Genomic DNA, 17,316 nt, shown 5'->3' with positions numbered 1-17,316 from the left:
TTCCAGAATGACAAAAAGCTAAGGTTCCAGTTGGTTCTAGCTTATATAGTAGAGGTCAAAAGTTTACATACACCTTTTGGAAACTGCAAAATGTTAATTATTTTACCAAAATAAAAGGGATCATACAAAATGCATGCTATTTTTTTTATTTATTACTGCCCTGAATAAGATATTTAATAATTCAAAAGTTTACATACACTTGATTCTTAAAACTGTGTTGTTACTTGAATGATCCACAGCTTTTTTTTTTTTTTTTAAGTGATAGTTGTTTATGAGTCCCTTGTTTGTCCTGAACAATGAAACTGCCTCTTGTTCTTCAGGTCTTACAAATTCTTTGTTTTTTCAGCATTTTTGTGTATTTGAACCCTTTTCAACAATGACTATGATTTGGAGATCCATATTTTCACACTGAGGACAACTGAGGGAATCATAAGCAACTATTACAGAAGGTTCAAACACTCACTGATGCTCCAAAAGAAAACACGATGCATTATGAGTCAGGGGGGGAAATATTTTGAATTTAAAGATTATGGTTAAATGTAACTTATTTTCTTCTGGGAAATGTAAGTATCTTCTGTGGGTTCTGAAGAGCAGTACTAAATGAAAAAAAAAAAAAACATGATATTTATATAATAATATCATAATAATCAATAATAATAAGAATAAGAAAAATGTATACATCTTCATTCTGTTCAAAAGTTTTCACCCCTGGCTTATAATGCATCTTGTTTCTTTCTGAAGCGTCAGTGAGCGTTTGAACCTTCTATAATTAGTTGCATATGAGTCCCTCAGTTGTCCTCAGTGTGAAAGATGGATCTTAAAAGCATACAATCATTGCTGGAAAGGGTTCAAATACAAAAAAATGTTGAGAAAAAGAATTTGTGGGAGCTGAAGGATTTTTCTGAAGAACAGCAGGCAGTTTAACTGTTCAGGACAAACAAGGGACTCATGAACAACTATAACTAAACAAAAAAACAGCTGTGCATCATTCAAGTAACAACACAGTATTAAGAATCAAGTGTATGTAAACTTTTGAACAGGGTCATTTTTTTACATTTAAAAACTATTATTTTCTCTTGTGGACTGCAAGTAATCATCTTTCATGTGAAATATCTTATGTAGGTCCAAATTATTCAGGTTTGATACACATTTTGCAGATTCTGCAAGGTGTTTGTAAACTTTTGACTTCAACTGTATTGGGTGGTGTCTACATGGTAACATTTCTTCTGCTAAAAGTCTATAGATTCACATGTGACATTCAAACACTGTGTTTATTTGCATTCCACAGCAACCCTACGCCTAAAGCCCAAAGTATACTTTGTTTTTGTTCACGTACGCTAGTGTATGCATATAGTCAAATGCATAGCCTTTTAAAGTGTACTCTATTTGATGCTGCGCGCAAATATGGGCGGTCGACATATGCGCTCTTTATTTATCTGCTCTATTATTTTTCCCCCATAAAAATGATTTTAAAACTCTTTTAAACCAAAGCTGGACTATCTCATACCCTCTCACTCACAAGCGCTTGTCAATGCAGCCATCTGTTGTTATTCCATCTCTGTAGTTTTGTTTTCTACAGTGTTGCCACCTTGTGGAACAACTGAGTACTGCAAAACAAATTCAATGCGCATGTGCGATCTATTTTGATGACAGAATTTGCGTCACACGCACTGTACACTGACCCTAGTGTATGCATATACAGTACTTTGGGCTTAACCTTCATCTTGGTAGCAGCAAATTTGAACCTCAGAAGTTTCTTGGAATGAGTTTTAACATTTAGACCCGACCTACATCCTGTGAGTTTTGAATTATGGAAATGTCATGATTTCTTTACTCTTGGCTCAGAACAAGCAGGTTTGCCATTGATTATTTGTTCCCGTGCTTCAGTGTGCAACTGGTAGGTTGTGTTTGTGCTTTCAGTAGTCCAGTTTGTGTCATCCCAGTCCCAGGACGTGTGCTCACAGTCTGTTTCACCTTCATCCTTATTTGTTTTGCCCTGATCTTGAGATGGTTCAACATGATCCTTGACTCCGAGAGCACATGGCGAACGTGCGTTCCCTTGACAGGCTTCAAGGACGCCATCACATTCGCCGATGGAGTCTAGTAAATCAGATATATCAGGGATATCCCAGCCATTCTCAGAGTCCTTCCTCTCACCACGTTCCTGTGTCTGTTTCTTGTATTCGTCTACATTTGCCTCTGAGGTATCTTGGTTTGAACTGTCTATGGATGGCTCCCCTTTCTGACCAGCTGATTCTGGAGTGCCTGTTTTTTCCTGAGATAAATGTACCAGCTGTAGTTTGCCACTCATGGCACCAGCTTCTTCCCTGGTGGGAACCCCTACTGCTACTAGGATGGTGTCCATCTGACGCATGTAGTCCAGGTGTCCTTTTACCTAAGAGGTGGATAGAACATACCCATGAAATAAGTGACAAATACTTTACATTGTTTATATTGATATCCTCAGTCTTATTTTAGTGGTGCTTCAAAACTTTTCAGAAAGATTGAGCTTTTGTGCTTAACTCAGGCATGCATGATACCTCAATCCATGCAATGTATGCTAGTACTTTTTTAAGCGATCGAATTTTATGGATAAAAAAAAGTAGTGAAAAACTCACAGACTCACACTACAAGCCAAAACTTTTTTTTTTAATGTTTTTTTAAAGAAGTCTTTTCTGCTGCATTTATTTGATGCAAAGTACAGGAAAAACTGTACAAATTTAAAAATATATTTATTTTTACTATTCAAAATAACTGTTTTCTATTTGAATATATTTTAAAATGTAATTTATTCCTGTGATTTCAAAGCTAAATTTTTAGCATCATTACTCCAGTCACATGATTCTTCAGAAATCATTCTAATATTCCGATTTGCAGCTCAAAAACATTTATTATTATTATTATTAGTATTTACTGAAAACAGTAGACTTTTTTCAGGTTTCTTTGACAGAAAGTTCAGAAGAACGGCATTTATCTGAAATAGAAATCTTCTGTAACATTATAAATGTCTTTATCATCACTTTTGCTCAATTTAAACCATCCTTGCTACATAAAAGTATTAATATATATCATTTCTTTCCCCAAAAACTCCAAGCTTTTGAATGGTATAGTGTATCATGTCGATCTTTGCATCTTTCTATTCACCAAAGATTCCTGAAAAAAAGATGTACTCAGCTGTTTTAAATATTGATGATAATAATAATATATGTTTCTTGAACAGCAAATCAGCATATTCAAATGATTTCTGAAGGATCATGTGAAACTGAAGACTGCAGTAATGATGCTGAAAATAGCTTTTATCACAGGAATAAATTACATTTTACAATATATTCAAATAGAAATCAGTTATTTTAAATAGTAAAAATATTTCTAAATTTTACTGTTTTTGCTGTACTAAAATAAATGCAGGCTTGGTGAGCAGAAGAGACTTGTTTAAAAAAAAAAAAAAAAAAAAAAAATTTAACCCTTCAAAAACTTTTGACTGGTAGTGTCAACTATAAAAAGAGTTATAAAAAAAACTTGATTTAGGCCAGTAAGTAACCACCTGGCAACCATCAAAAATACCCTAGCAACAGACTAAAAGAACATAATTAAAAATGTTTTGCACAGGCAAGAACCAGTGAAAAATGTACATAAGGGTAGAAGCCATATTTAAAATTTTCACAACTAGAAATACAGAAGACATACAATATGTTCAATGAGTTGCAATGTTTTTAACCTCACTGACCTTTGAAAAAAAGCTAAGATTAATGAATAATTTCAATCTTAGGTCAGCTAATTTTTTCCCCCATAGATTTAATTTTGAAAATCTATTATTCACCATTTGGTGAACATCACGGTATCACTGCTGTATTTGCATACCGAATTGTGATCTGTTTATTTTCACTATAGCTGCTTTGACGTAGCAACATCACATTATGTGACATCTGCTAATTTTGTATGCGAACAGTGAGATTAACCTGATAAACCTAAAACTGTAACGCTGTTATTGTGCTGTCTTACAAGCACTGGTATTTATTTCAGGAAATGCAAATTCAGTTGCTCATTAACATTTCTTCACATGCCAAAAGAAGGTGCAATTCTTCACATGCCTCACATTGCAGTCGCATAACCAGGGTTCATGAACTGATTACCTTGCCATGTCTCCCGCTGATTTATCTAAGATGTATTATTGTTTCTTACATGAAAATTTTACTGCTTTCACAAAAAAAAAAAAAAAAAAAAAAAAAAAAAAAAAAAGCATTTCTTTATTTGTCCAGCATTATGTAACCTTTATTCTGTGTCTGTAAGTTCAGAAAGATCTCAAATTCAGTCCTTTGTTTACAATATGTGACATGGATGGTGAGCATGATGACCTCCAGACTGTGTCTTTGCTCACTGTAACATTGTTATAAATGGATTATTTTAAGTTCAAGTGATTTTATTTACATTTGTGTGTTGCATAAAATGACACTTTTCCTGGTCATTTTCATTTTTTTTGAGGTAACCGTGCTGGATTTAGGGATTCCGCTTGAATATCAACGAGCAACTTCCTGTGACAGTAATTACAGTAATTGTAGTCTTTTGAGGGTGACAATTTAACAATGCCCTTTCTATTCATGGCAGGGAGTGTTCTGCAAAAAGCATTAAATCATATCTGTCCAAAAAAGTAACTTCAGATGACTTCAAACCTTAAGCAACTTTAAGGAAATTAAACTTGAACTTTGCGATAATATAATGTTGTGCCATTGTGTTGAATAGCTACTATTTCAGGTGGTATATTGAATCTCAGACACCAAGAACCTTTAAAACAAAAGACCATCTACTGAGAACATCAGGGACTTGATACTCAGTGCACACACGCATTTGCTTACCACTGATGACAGATCCACATTGATTATTTTGCGGTCTTGCGAATTGATTGGCTGGAGCCCAGCAACAGACAGCCTGACAGATGAACTTCTGTAGAGGAATCCAAGAAGCCAATCCCCTCTAAACCAATAAAAACAAAGAGAAACATATTTACGAACATGTTAATGTAATAATTAGGTCTGTTGATTAAAATTAAAATGAACAAATGTAGTGAGCAAAACCATAATCTCCAGACTTGTAGTTAACATGTTGAAACTGTGTTATTTTTCTTCATCTGGTGGTCTAAAATGCAATTTGGTAAATCTGTAATTTAAAACTGATTTTCATAATCTAATTAAATAAAACAAAACCTAATATGTTATTGTGTAAGCCATTTTCATTTAGAGGCACTAAATGATTTCATCGCAATCCAGATCTGACATATCATTGTTTTCCTCCCCTTTATGAAGACTATGGTCATGTGATCATTTAATTCCGATCTGAACTGATGTCCTTAAGTTTATAAGCAACTTATTTGTTTCAAAGAACTGTTCGGAATGTTTGGAACTGATTGGAACTTAAATGAAATTGCACAAACATTCAACCACAGTAACGGTGAACTATAATGTGAACATATGTAAACATATAATAAAGTCAGTAAAATTTTAAAAATAATTATTTCATCAAAGAATAATAAAAAAAAAAAAGTTGCCACAAAATATTAAGGTTTTTCAACATTGACAATAATGAGAATTATTTTTTGTGCAGAAAATCAGCATATTAGAATGATTTCTAAAGGATCATGTGACACTGAAAAATTCAGTTTTGCATCACAGAAATAAATTTCAATTTAAGAATTAAAATAGAATTTTTTTTTTTAATTCTAATAATATTATCACAATATTTTTTTTTTTTACTGTATGTTTGATTAAATAAATGCAGCCATGGGTATATTTGTAGCAATAGCCAAAAATACATTGTATGGGTCAAAATTATACATTTTTCTTTTATGCCAAAAAGAATTAGGATATTAAGTAAAGATCATGTTCCATTAAGATATTCTGTAAATTTCCTGACCGTAAATATATAAAAACTGAATTTTTGATTAGTATTATGCATTGCCAAGAATTTCATTTGGACAACTTTAAAGGTGATTTTCTCAAGATTTAGATTTTTTTTGCACTCTCTGATTTTCAAATAGTTGCATCTCGACTAGTTCAAATAAAGTATCAAAAACAAGTAATCACATGGTCTTATTAAACAAAACTTTGTATTATAAACAATAGAGCTAATGTACATTATACGCATTATAATAAATGCCTGCAGAGGGCGTCAACAGCCTGATGATTGTTTTTACACTTTACTGTGATCTAATTTCTAATATCAGCTAAACAACATTTAATTCAAATGTCCACTAAATCTTTAATATTTGGCCATTTGATTACGACAGAAATGTTACAGCCACTTAATTTCTTGAATATGTGGACATCAAAACATGTAAACGCAGAGGGTTTAAACTTTTATTTTAAAATCGAGATGAACAGTTAGCATATTGAGAAAGATACTGATGTATTCTCGTGTGCATAGGTTTATGAATTATTTACCTTACGAATCTGATGAAATGGTGCATGCTGCTTGCTACTTTTGATTAATTCATTCAAAATTCTGTGACATTCCATGTTATTCAGTAAATTCTGTGTTTATCATTCGTTGAATGCGCCACTTCTGGTATTTTGCCGGTTACTCGACACGGGCAAAATGCAATCGAGGATTTTTTAAATTCAAGTACTCCGTTTGAACTGAGAAATCATGACAGTTCTACTTACCTGCAATATCCATTAACAATCTTCCCGGCCACTACCCTGGACAGTCGCTGCCATGCTTTCTCTGACCCGTCCACAGGGGCTCCCAGCAGCACCACATCCTCCACCACACCTTCGCTACCTGCCCGATAATAAGAGACAGAAGTCTTTCAAATGGCTCAGTGCGATCAGATTCTCATTTACAGCCTCACACCTCTCAGATTCCATCTTTCATTATGATGACAAAGGGAACACGACTCAATCTGGCTTGCAGGAAATTTGTCCAAGTCTAGCTCTGTCATGTGGACAGTTCTTGAGATGCAAGGTCTTAAAGACAAAAGGACGATCCCCTATCATCACCAACTCATCAAAATGAATAAAAAGCATACCTTGGTCATTAGCGAGCTCTTCTAGGCAGAAGTAGATGACACGAGCTCCAAGGCTAAAGCCAATTAGATTGACAGGCCGCTTCCCCTGCACAAAGATAGAAGATAACTATATTCACATTTGAAAGGTTAATATTATATAGGTGATTCATTTTATACGGCCTACTGAATCATATTTAATATGTAACAAGGCCTTTAAATGATCAACATAATCAAAACATTGCTGACCCTGAAGCACAAAATCAGTCATAAGCGTCAATTTTTTTTTAATTGAGATTAATACATCATAATAAATGAGCTTTCCATTGATGTACGGTTTGTTAGGATAACAACTATTTGAAAATCGGGAAGCTGAAGGTGCAAAAAAATCAAAATGCAGAGAAAATCGCCTTTGAAGTTGTCCAAATGAAGTTATTATAATACACTGTTTGGCTTTACAAACAGCAGCAATTGAATCAAATGGCATCCGAATAAAACCGATGTGTTTTTTCTCCTCGAGTATGAGCCACACTGTCCTTAGAGCTTGTATGTGACCTGTAACAGTTCTTGAATTAGTCATTTCAAGCCGCATTGAACTGAAATCGTCAAAGACTAAGGCGAATCTCAAAGATGTCGATGTCTTGCATGACTCGGCTTGATTCTGACCTGCTGTCGGCTCCGGAGCACCTGGGCGAGGTGTTTTCCCACCTCGGCTGAGCGACTCAGGCACACTCCCCAGGGGTTGTCGATCACACTGGCCACAGCCAGCAGAGAGGCAGGCCATGTCAGAGCCGTTACTATGCCTGAACACAGACAAGAGAATGAGCAATGTGGTTATTCTGGACACCTGGACATCTCTCTCTCTCTCTCTCTCTCTCTCTATATATATATATACACACATACACACACACACACATACATATACATATATATATATATACATATATATATATACACACACATACATACATATACTTTTTTTTTTTTTTACTTCAGTTTTGACACAAATTCTCGATTCCATCTGATTTTGATTTAATTTGATTCTATGTGATATTGAATATTTTGAATCTATAGTAGTCAACATTTGAAGTGGATCAAAACCTTTCAAAGTTGTCCTAAAACTAAAACAATTACCATTCTTGTCTTAGGACAGCTTTGATAAACTTTTTTGATCCACTTCAAACGTTGACTACTGTATATCAGGTACAGTACATGCCAAATTTTCTCAAAGAAAAAAAAAAACAATCAACTAACGCTGTAAATTATACATGTGATAAGTTGGGAGTTGGTTACTATAATATTGAAGATTAAAATTAACTGATTTGTAAACCAGTGCTTAAATTACACTCAGAAAGTTTTTATAAAAATAAAGTTACAATTACATAATAATATTTCTCAAGTTCGTTTTTTGAACTACAAACATTTAAATGGTGGCTATGGAGTTATTTAAACATAAATTAAACATTGAAGAGTAAAAAATATAATGAATATGTTATATGGTGCATATATTTAACAAAATGCTCCTCTCTACAGTGCATTTTTCTAGCAGACTACCGAACAGTTGGTTACTGAATATGTTTTTCGGAGGTTAATTTGACATTACGTTATATATTGTTTACCAGCTGTAATATTGACGTCTTTGCCCTGAAACACTTAAGAATCGATACGTAAAAATGGGAATCAGTTAAAACGGAGAAATCAGTATTTTTTTTTTACAAAGCTCAAATATATATATATATATATATATATATATATATATATGTATCTGTATATGTATATGTATATGTATATGTATATGTATATATATATATATATATATATATATATATATACACACACATATATACACATTTAGATAGATAGATATATTTAGATAGATATGTACATTTACATAATATCCTTCAAAGGTAAGTAATCTTTAAGATTTTTTAAAATAGTCTTGTGAAATATTATTAATTTAAATAACAGTTTTCTAATTTAATACATATTAAAATATTATTTATTTTTGTGATGCAAAGCTGAATTTTCAGCATCATTACTTTAGTCTTCAGTGTCACATGATCCTTCAGAAATCATTCTAATATTGCATTTATTTTAATGTATTTAAATGTAAATATTCTGTGTCCTAAACATTGTTCTTTAACTGGACAATTTTTTTTTTTTTTTTTGGTGAGTCTGTTAAAATAGACGATGAGCTGTAAAAAAGACTGTGTGTCTGTAGATGCGTGGAAGAGAATTATGCCACTGAATAAAACTGCAACGGCCACTCAGCAAAACATAAAAAATTTCAGCACTGGATCATCATTCATTATAACACACATGAATAAAAGAAACTGTCACAAACTTAAGGTAAAGTGAATATGACTGCACACTTCAATACTTACCTAAATAAGCTAAAGCACAAGAGACTTTCTATTTTCCTCAAACTAGCAGTTCTACCTTAACACTGGTATAATAAAGCAGACATACCTGAGAGCACTGTGTATTTGAGGGCCTCCTGAGCCACGACACTAACAAGCCCATCCCATAATGAGTCCAGAATAGAGCCCAGGTCCAATAAATAACGCGACTCCCATTTTAGACAGTACTGCTCACCACACGCTCCTAGACTGGACCAGGGAGCCTGAAATGAACCTAGGATGGGCAAGAGAATCTAAACCTTAGTGTGAACAGTATAACATTTTGGGCTTGTAACGTTAAAGAAAGAGTTGTTTTCATAAAGAAATGAAAAACTGCTGAATATGTACTCACCCTCAGGCCATTCAAGATGTAGATGAGTTTTTTCTCTTCATCAGAAGAACAGATTTGAAAAAATGTAGCATTACATCACTTGCTGCAGTGAATGGGTGCCGTCAGAATGAGAGTCCAAACAGCTGATAAAAACATCACAATAATCCACAAGTAATCCACACCACTCCAGTCCATCAGTTAACATCTTTAGGAGTGAAAAGCTGCATGTTTGTAAGAAACAAATCCATTATTGAGACATTTTTAACTTCAAACCACTGCTTCCGGCTAAAATACAAGCTTTCTGCAGTGAAAAGTTGTCTCATCTGAATCAGGAGAGAAATCTGCACAGATCAAGCACCGTTTACAAGCCAAAACAGTCTAAAACAACTCTAAACAAATATGCAGGTGGATTTTCATGTGAGAGAACAACAGGGAATGAACTTTTTCACTGGAGGAAGCATTATTATTGACTCGTATTTTGACTAGAAGCAACGGTTTAAGGTTAAAACATTTTAAAGATGGATTTGTTTCTTACAAACACACAGCTTTTCACTTCAAAAGATAATTTAATAAGATAAGTTAATTGATGGACTGGACTGGTGTGGATTACTTGTGGATTACAGTGATGTTTTTAATCAGCTGTTTGGACTCTCATTCTGACGGCACCCATTCACTGCAGAGGATCCATTGGTGAGCAAGTGATGCAATGCTAATTTCTCAAAATCTGCTCTGATGAAAAAACAAGCTCATCTATATCTAAAATATTCAGCAATTTTTATTTTTTAGTTAAACCATTCCTTTAATAATTAATAAATGTCACATGCATATTAATAAATACTAGGGCTGTCAAACGATTAATTGGAATTTATTGCATACAAAATAAAAGTTTGATTTGCCTGATATATGTGTGTGTACTTTGATTTTGTATGTGATTAATTGCGATTAATCGTTTGACAGCCCTAGTACAAACACAAAAGTGTTAGTAACTGAAAAAAATGCTATTTTGATGGAGATGTAATATGTGACCATGGACCACAAAAACAGTCATAAGGGTCAATTTTTCAAATTGTCATTTATACATCATCTGAAAGCTGATAAATAAGCTTTCCATTGATGTATGGTTTGCTATGATTTGGCCGAGATACAACCATTTGAAAATCTGGAATCGGAGGGTGCAAAAAAATCTAAATACTGAGAAAACTGCCTTTAGAGTTGTCCAAATGAAGTTCTTAAGAATGTATATTACTAATCAAAAATTAAGTTTTGATATACTTCTAGTAGGAATTTTACTAAATATCTTCATGGAACATGATCTTTACTTAATTTCCTAATGATTTTTGCCATAAAACAAAAATCAATAATTTTGACCCATACAATGTATTTTTGGCTATTGCTACAAATATACCCCAGCGACTTAAGACTGGTTTTGTGGTCCAGGGTCACATATGTGGCGCTCACTGTATTTGCCGCTGCACAGCCAGCCCGTCACGGCTATAGTGAGATGAAGATGCTTTCCAGAACTCATCGGAAGAAACTCAAACTCTTCTATAGCGCCGACACGCTTGTTCATTTTATAGCCTGAAAAAATGAGTAAACATACCTTGTGTTATCTTTATACATAAAGTAAATAAACATAAATAAAGATTGGAAACAGAGATAACTTGATCTGCAAACAGATATAAACAGAGGCAGGCGCACACACACTACTAACTGCAAGAAAAAATACTAAGCAGCTCCAATAACCTTGAGCTCAGTTCACTTTGAATGAGAGCTGACAATGTGCTTTGAAAACAGGATTATATAAAACTCTATTCAAACCAGAAAAAGGACTATAACTTTATCATCACTGTCAGTCTGCTAATTCATCTGCTCACCTATCAATCTTGTAACACAGCCTAGTGATTCAAAACGGTGACCCTTTTGGTTGCAAAAATCGTGCAAGGAATTATATACATCTCTTGCACTCCAGAAACAGAACCTTTTATAGCAACACTGTATTAAAGTTCAGTGCAGAGTTCATTTTATAATAACTGTTATTTATTATTGTTACTATGTTTTATTATCAGCATGAACAAGTTTCAGTTAAGCCTAGTAGCTCACCTGTTAACCCGGCCCCTGCAGCTCCAAACAAGGAGGCCATGATGGCGATGCCCGTGGCTGATCCAAGTACAGCGGCTCCACCCGCTCCCAGCACCGCTCCTGCCCCGGCAGCCACCAGAGGAGCCGCCAACCCTCCTGTAACACCTGATAAATACACATACATGATCATTAACACCTGAGAAATGAAACAAAATCTCATTAAACCAGTCCTGAACATGTTCTAGTCATATTTCAGAAAAAAAATTAACTTTTTAAATTGTGAACTATATATATATATATATATATATATATATATATATATATTATGGCAGCAATTGTACTTTAATTCAACCTGTGTGTGTGTGTGTGTGTGTGTGTGTGTGTGTGTGAATATACATCACAAATAAAACATCTAGATGCATTACAGTAATGAAAGCTGTTCAATATAAATTAAATAAATATACATTTACATACATTACAAAAAAAAATTACAAATGAAACATCCAGATGAAGTACAGTAATGGATTTTTAAAAAAATATATAAATAAATAACTTATATTTAATTTAATAATAATAATAATACAAAAATATTTAAAAAAACATTTTTTAACAAAAAATTCTGATTATTTTAAATTATCTTTTTTTTTTTAAATATTTTAAAATTATTACTGTAGCATATATATCACAAATAAAACACCCAGATGCATCACAGTAATTAAAATTATTAAATATAAGTTAAATAAATATATACATTTACATAAATTATAAAAATAAAATCACAAATGAAGCATCCAGATGAAGTATAGTAATGACATTTTTAAGTATAAATTAAATAAACATACATTTAATTCCAATAAATATAATAATAATAATAATAATAATAATAATAATAATATAAATAAAATAAAATAATTAAATGTAGCTTTAATTATGATTATTTAAAATGATTTATTATTCTTTTTAAATAGAATTAAGCATATTTCCTTTAAATAATTTATCTTCAAATTATCAACTATTTGTACATCATGGTAGCATTTGTTGTACTTTAATTCAACCCATTAATTTATATGTGTGTGTGTGTGTGTGTGTGTGTGTGTGTGAGTGTGTAAAACAAATACATTTAAATAAATAATATCAAATTATAATATAATAAAATATATAATAAAAAAAAAAAAAAAAAAAAAAAAAAAAAAAAAAAATCACAAATGAAACATCCAGATCAAGTACAAAAATTAACTGTTTTAAAATATAAATTAAAGAAATAAATATATTTAATTTAAATAAATATAATAAAATTTAAAAAAAAAAAAAAAATCACAGTTAATAGATGCCGATGCATTACAGTAGTCCCAATCTGAGTTTCAATGTCCTAAAAATAACAGCTACAAAAAATTATGAACAAAAAGGAAGAAAGGCTTAATATTGTTAAACAAACAAATAAACAGGCTTTGAGCATGTTTTCATGGACTTTTCATTGAATTCACCTAGGGGAGACCTATGTAGTTTAAAACAAACGTACTGTACCATTTAGACTCACCAATTACCGTCCCTCCACCCACAGTGGCAAGTCCGATGAGCAGGTAACGGCGCAATTTACGACCTCTCTCTTTTTTCTGCCTCCTTGATGACTCTTCTCTGTTGAGAGAATGTCAATTTGATTCATAACATGCTCACTGGAGCTGCTGAAAGCTCAGAGGTCTTGTTCATTGTCAACAGAATTCTATTAGAAACTAAAACTGAAATAAAAGCACTGAACCGAAACGAAAAACCTTGACCTAGACTGCATATACACAAAATACTTACAGCTGTGCCACACTCCACATCACATGCAGCAGAGAACACATTAAAAACAAAAATCAGTATATGGATTCAAGGTTGTTCCCATGTCAAAATTATTATAGCAGCGATTTCACAATGATATTGATTGTGCTGCTGTATTTCTGTATGATTTGCATTGACTTTTCTTTGTGAATCTGCAGATGGCTCTACATGGGCTTTGTGGAAATAATCTCTTGTAAATGATCTATCCTACAGCAAAGCCGGTGTGTTTTTCTCAGAGACATGTTGATAACCCCCAAAAACCCCATAAAGAGGCAGCAGCTGATGACTGGAGGAAGTTTCACTCACTCGCTTTCCTCTCCTGCCTCTCTCAATTTCTCTCCGAGAGTCTCTTCAAAATCCTCCAGCTGCTGTTGGGTCACACGCAGCAGACAGCTGACATGTCGGATCAGAACTCGAGCCCTGGCATCATAATGTCCTACATGAGAAGAATCAAGAAATGGTCATTACACGGAAAACAAGATTGGAGGAAGAAAAATGAATCTCACAGAAAATGTCCAGTTCATGCTTTCCCAAAAAATCTAAAGAAAAAAACAATCTTGCATGCATAACAGAAAGACTATTTTAGAAGCATTGCATTGCCTTTATTTTTATAGCGCTTTATATAATAGCAACGGTTTCAAAGCAGCTTCGCAGTCATAATCGGGAAAGTAACAGTAACCAGTGATGCAAACTTAACATATGCAGCAAATCCATTTTTTTAATATATAAATTAACCTTATTACAAATTTATTAAAAAATAAACAAATAAAAATAATAAATAAAATATCCAGAACTATTATGGTAATGAGTATTTTTATATAAAAATACCCCCCCAATACCCCCCCAAAATTAAAAGTATTAAAAGTATTAATTTCACCCCCTCCCACCCCCAAAAAATGAAAAAATTACATGTTAAATAGTGGTTTTGAATGGTATATATTTACATAAATAATAAATTACAGACAATTAAAAAAAAAATTAAGTTGAAAGGCTTTTTTTTTTACATAAATAGATTTTTAAAAATATATAATAAATATATCTCTTAAAAATAATTTATTTTAATTTATGTTTTTTTCACATTTACATAAATAATAAATTAACATAGTAAAAAAAATACATTGTAATGCATAAGTTTATCATTTTAATAATTTAAAATAATAAAATTAATGTTTTATTTTCACTGTAGTAACAAGCACTGAGATTAAAATGAAAATTAAAATGACAATGCAAAATATCTTAACAGTATTCATTTTCTTCATGTTTTGGTTAAACTAGGAAAGTTTTGAGTATGCAATAACATTGCATATTTTGCAATGCATTTTCAATGTATTTTCAGGTCCTGTATATGACCTAGAGACTAATGAGTGTACATACGCTGTATTATTAAAGCACCAAGCATCATGCTTTAGTATCATAAAGTGCCACATATTTGTGCAAATGCCTCATGCAAAATAGTATTTTATAATAACAGTTTTTTGTGCAATAAATAATAAACAGTTTATTTTCATGCATGCAAAAGCAAATAGATCAGCCAAATAAATGTGAAGCAACAGCTCACCATCTTTGACAGAGAATGACACAAGGTCCTGAAAAACAAAAGAGAACAATGAGCACTGCTTGAACATTGTTTGTCACAAACAATGAGTTGTACGAGCATCCATATGTTAATGCATTCGTCCAGCTGGGTTAATGTCACTCACATACCTGAGTGATGGGTAGAGCTCCGTCTCTGAGCAGCGGCTCCGCGTGCAAGATGGACAGGAAGGTGTCAGTGCCTTCGAACCCGAGCCCTGCCAGGAACGCTTGCATAACCGGCATGACCGACTCGTCGAGATTCAGCCACTGAACAAGACCCTCCAGATAAGTCTCACGAAAACGTCTGTGTTAGGAAAATATCACAGTGAAGTTTCACAAACCCAAATCATTCAAATAATTTCCAAAGAAATTAAATATTATTATTTAGCAAAGACACATTAAATCAACAGTGAGAGTAAAGACATTTACACTACCAGTCAAAAGTTCTGAACAGATGTTCTTTTTTAAATAAGTCTCTTCTGATCACCAAGCCTGCATTTATTTGATCCAAAGTACAGCTTATAACTGCTTAAATAGCTGCTTTCTATTTGAATATATTTTAAAATGTAATTTATTCCTGTGATTTCACACCTGAATTTTTAGCATCATTACTCCAGTCTCATGACCCTTCAGAAGTAGAAGGAATAGAAAGTTAATAGAAAGTTCAAATAACAGAATTTATCAGAAATAGAAATCTTTTTGAAATCACTTTTGTTGATCAATTTAAAGCATCCTTGCTAAATAAAAGTATTAAATATCTATAATTTCTCCCAAAACAAAACAAAACAAAAAAAATTATACTGACTCCAAGCTTTTGAATGATATTGTGTATAATGTTACAAAAGCATTTTATTTAAGATAAAATGATCTTTGGATCTTTCTATTCAAATTCAATTTACTAAACTGTATTAAATATTGATAATAATAATAGTAATAATAATAAAAGGTTTCTTGAGCAGCAAATCAGCATATTACTACGATTTCTGAAGGATAATGTGACACTGAAGACTGGGGTAATGATGCTGAAAATTCAGCTTTGATCACAGAAATAAATTACATTTTAAAATATATTCAAATAGTAAGTAGTTATTTTAAACTAAAAATATTTCACAATATTACTGCATTTGCTGTACTTCAGATCAAATAAATGCAGGCTTGATGAGCAGAAGAGAATTCTTAAAAACATTAAAAATTGTACTGTTCAAAAATGTTACAAATGTTACAAAAGATTCTACTTCAAATAAATGCTGTTCTTCAGAATGTTTTATTTCTCATAGAATTCTGAAAAAGCAGCAAATCAGCATATTTCTAAAAGATCATGTAACAATGAAGACTAGAGTAATGATGCTAAACATTTAGTTTTGCATCAGAAGAAAAAAAAATACAGTTTAAAACATATTAAAATAAAAAAAAAAACACATTTTAAATTATAATAATATTTCACAATTTTACTGCCATTACTGTATTTTTAAAATATTTTTAATGCAGTGTTGGTGTGCATAAGAGACTTTTTTTTTTTTTGACCAACCTAATCCTTCTAACGCTATTGTATCTTAGTTAACAGCACATCAGCGTGTATTATTATTACTATATATATATATATTTTTACTTTTGCTCAGGTCCTTGAAACAGCTGGCCCAAGGACACTCCACACATTCCAGCGTACGCAAAGCGCCCTGGTTCACTCAGCTGTCGTCCAAACACTTTTTCTGCTGGTAACTGATCATGCTTCGGTCCTCCTGGGTCTGCAACAATAAAATGACAAAATGCAAAATTAAAAAAAAAAAAAAAAAAAAAAAAAAAAAAAAAGTACAAAGTTCCTTTGAAGAATGTGCAAGTGTTCAATAACAGATACACACAGACTGTCTTTTTCCATTACATGCTTATTACAGGGGTCCAACTAAAAACTTTTCTTACATTCATGCATTTTTAAACAATTGAATGACATTTTTTATTGTTGCTTGACAAACAAATCCGCCTTTGGGACCCAGTCTCAGTGTTTCTTGTGCTTTAGGAAAGGGTGCATCTTCTAGATCAAACTTTATTTGCATGTTTTCTGGCATTGGAGACCACATAAAACTCTGTTATTAGGAAATTCTACTTTGCATAAGGCA

At 32.5% G+C, this 17,316-nt stretch overlaps 1 protein-coding gene across 1 annotated transcript in view; it reads right to left on the bottom strand.

Annotated features, from left to right (window-relative positions):
- Positions 1-246: 246 nt before the first annotated feature.
- tmco4 (transmembrane and coiled-coil domains 4) overlaps positions 247-17,316 on the bottom strand; it is a 17,734-nt gene continuing 664 nt past the window's right edge. The window contains exons 2-14 of the mRNA XM_051096355.1: positions 16,812-16,947; positions 15,332-15,506; positions 15,186-15,213; positions 13,934-14,063; positions 13,344-13,441; positions 11,828-11,971; positions 11,186-11,305; positions 9,467-9,631; positions 7,664-7,800; positions 7,022-7,106; positions 6,657-6,774; positions 4,854-4,971; positions 247-2,395 (exon numbers count right to left, since the gene is read on the bottom strand). Of these exons, the coding sequence (XP_050952312.1) occupies positions 1,820-2,395; positions 4,854-4,971; positions 6,657-6,774; positions 7,022-7,106; positions 7,664-7,800; positions 9,467-9,631; positions 11,186-11,305; positions 11,828-11,971; positions 13,344-13,441; positions 13,934-14,063; positions 15,186-15,213; positions 15,332-15,506; positions 16,812-16,947 (2,030 nt within the window). The 3' untranslated portion in view covers positions 247-1,819. The remainder of the gene's footprint in view (positions 2,396-4,853; positions 4,972-6,656; positions 6,775-7,021; positions 7,107-7,663; positions 7,801-9,466; positions 9,632-11,185; positions 11,306-11,827; positions 11,972-13,343; positions 13,442-13,933; positions 14,064-15,185; positions 15,214-15,331; positions 15,507-16,811; positions 16,948-17,316) is intronic.

The sequence above is a fragment of the Labeo rohita genome, chromosome 23, assembly GCF_022985175.1.
Source record: "Labeo rohita strain BAU-BD-2019 chromosome 23, IGBB_LRoh.1.0, whole genome shotgun sequence".
Taxonomy (NCBI): Eukaryota; Metazoa; Chordata; class Actinopteri; order Cypriniformes; family Cyprinidae; genus Labeo; species Labeo rohita.
The sequence above is the reverse complement of the archived record's forward strand: the minus strand, read 5'-3'. Positions and strand labels throughout refer to the sequence as shown.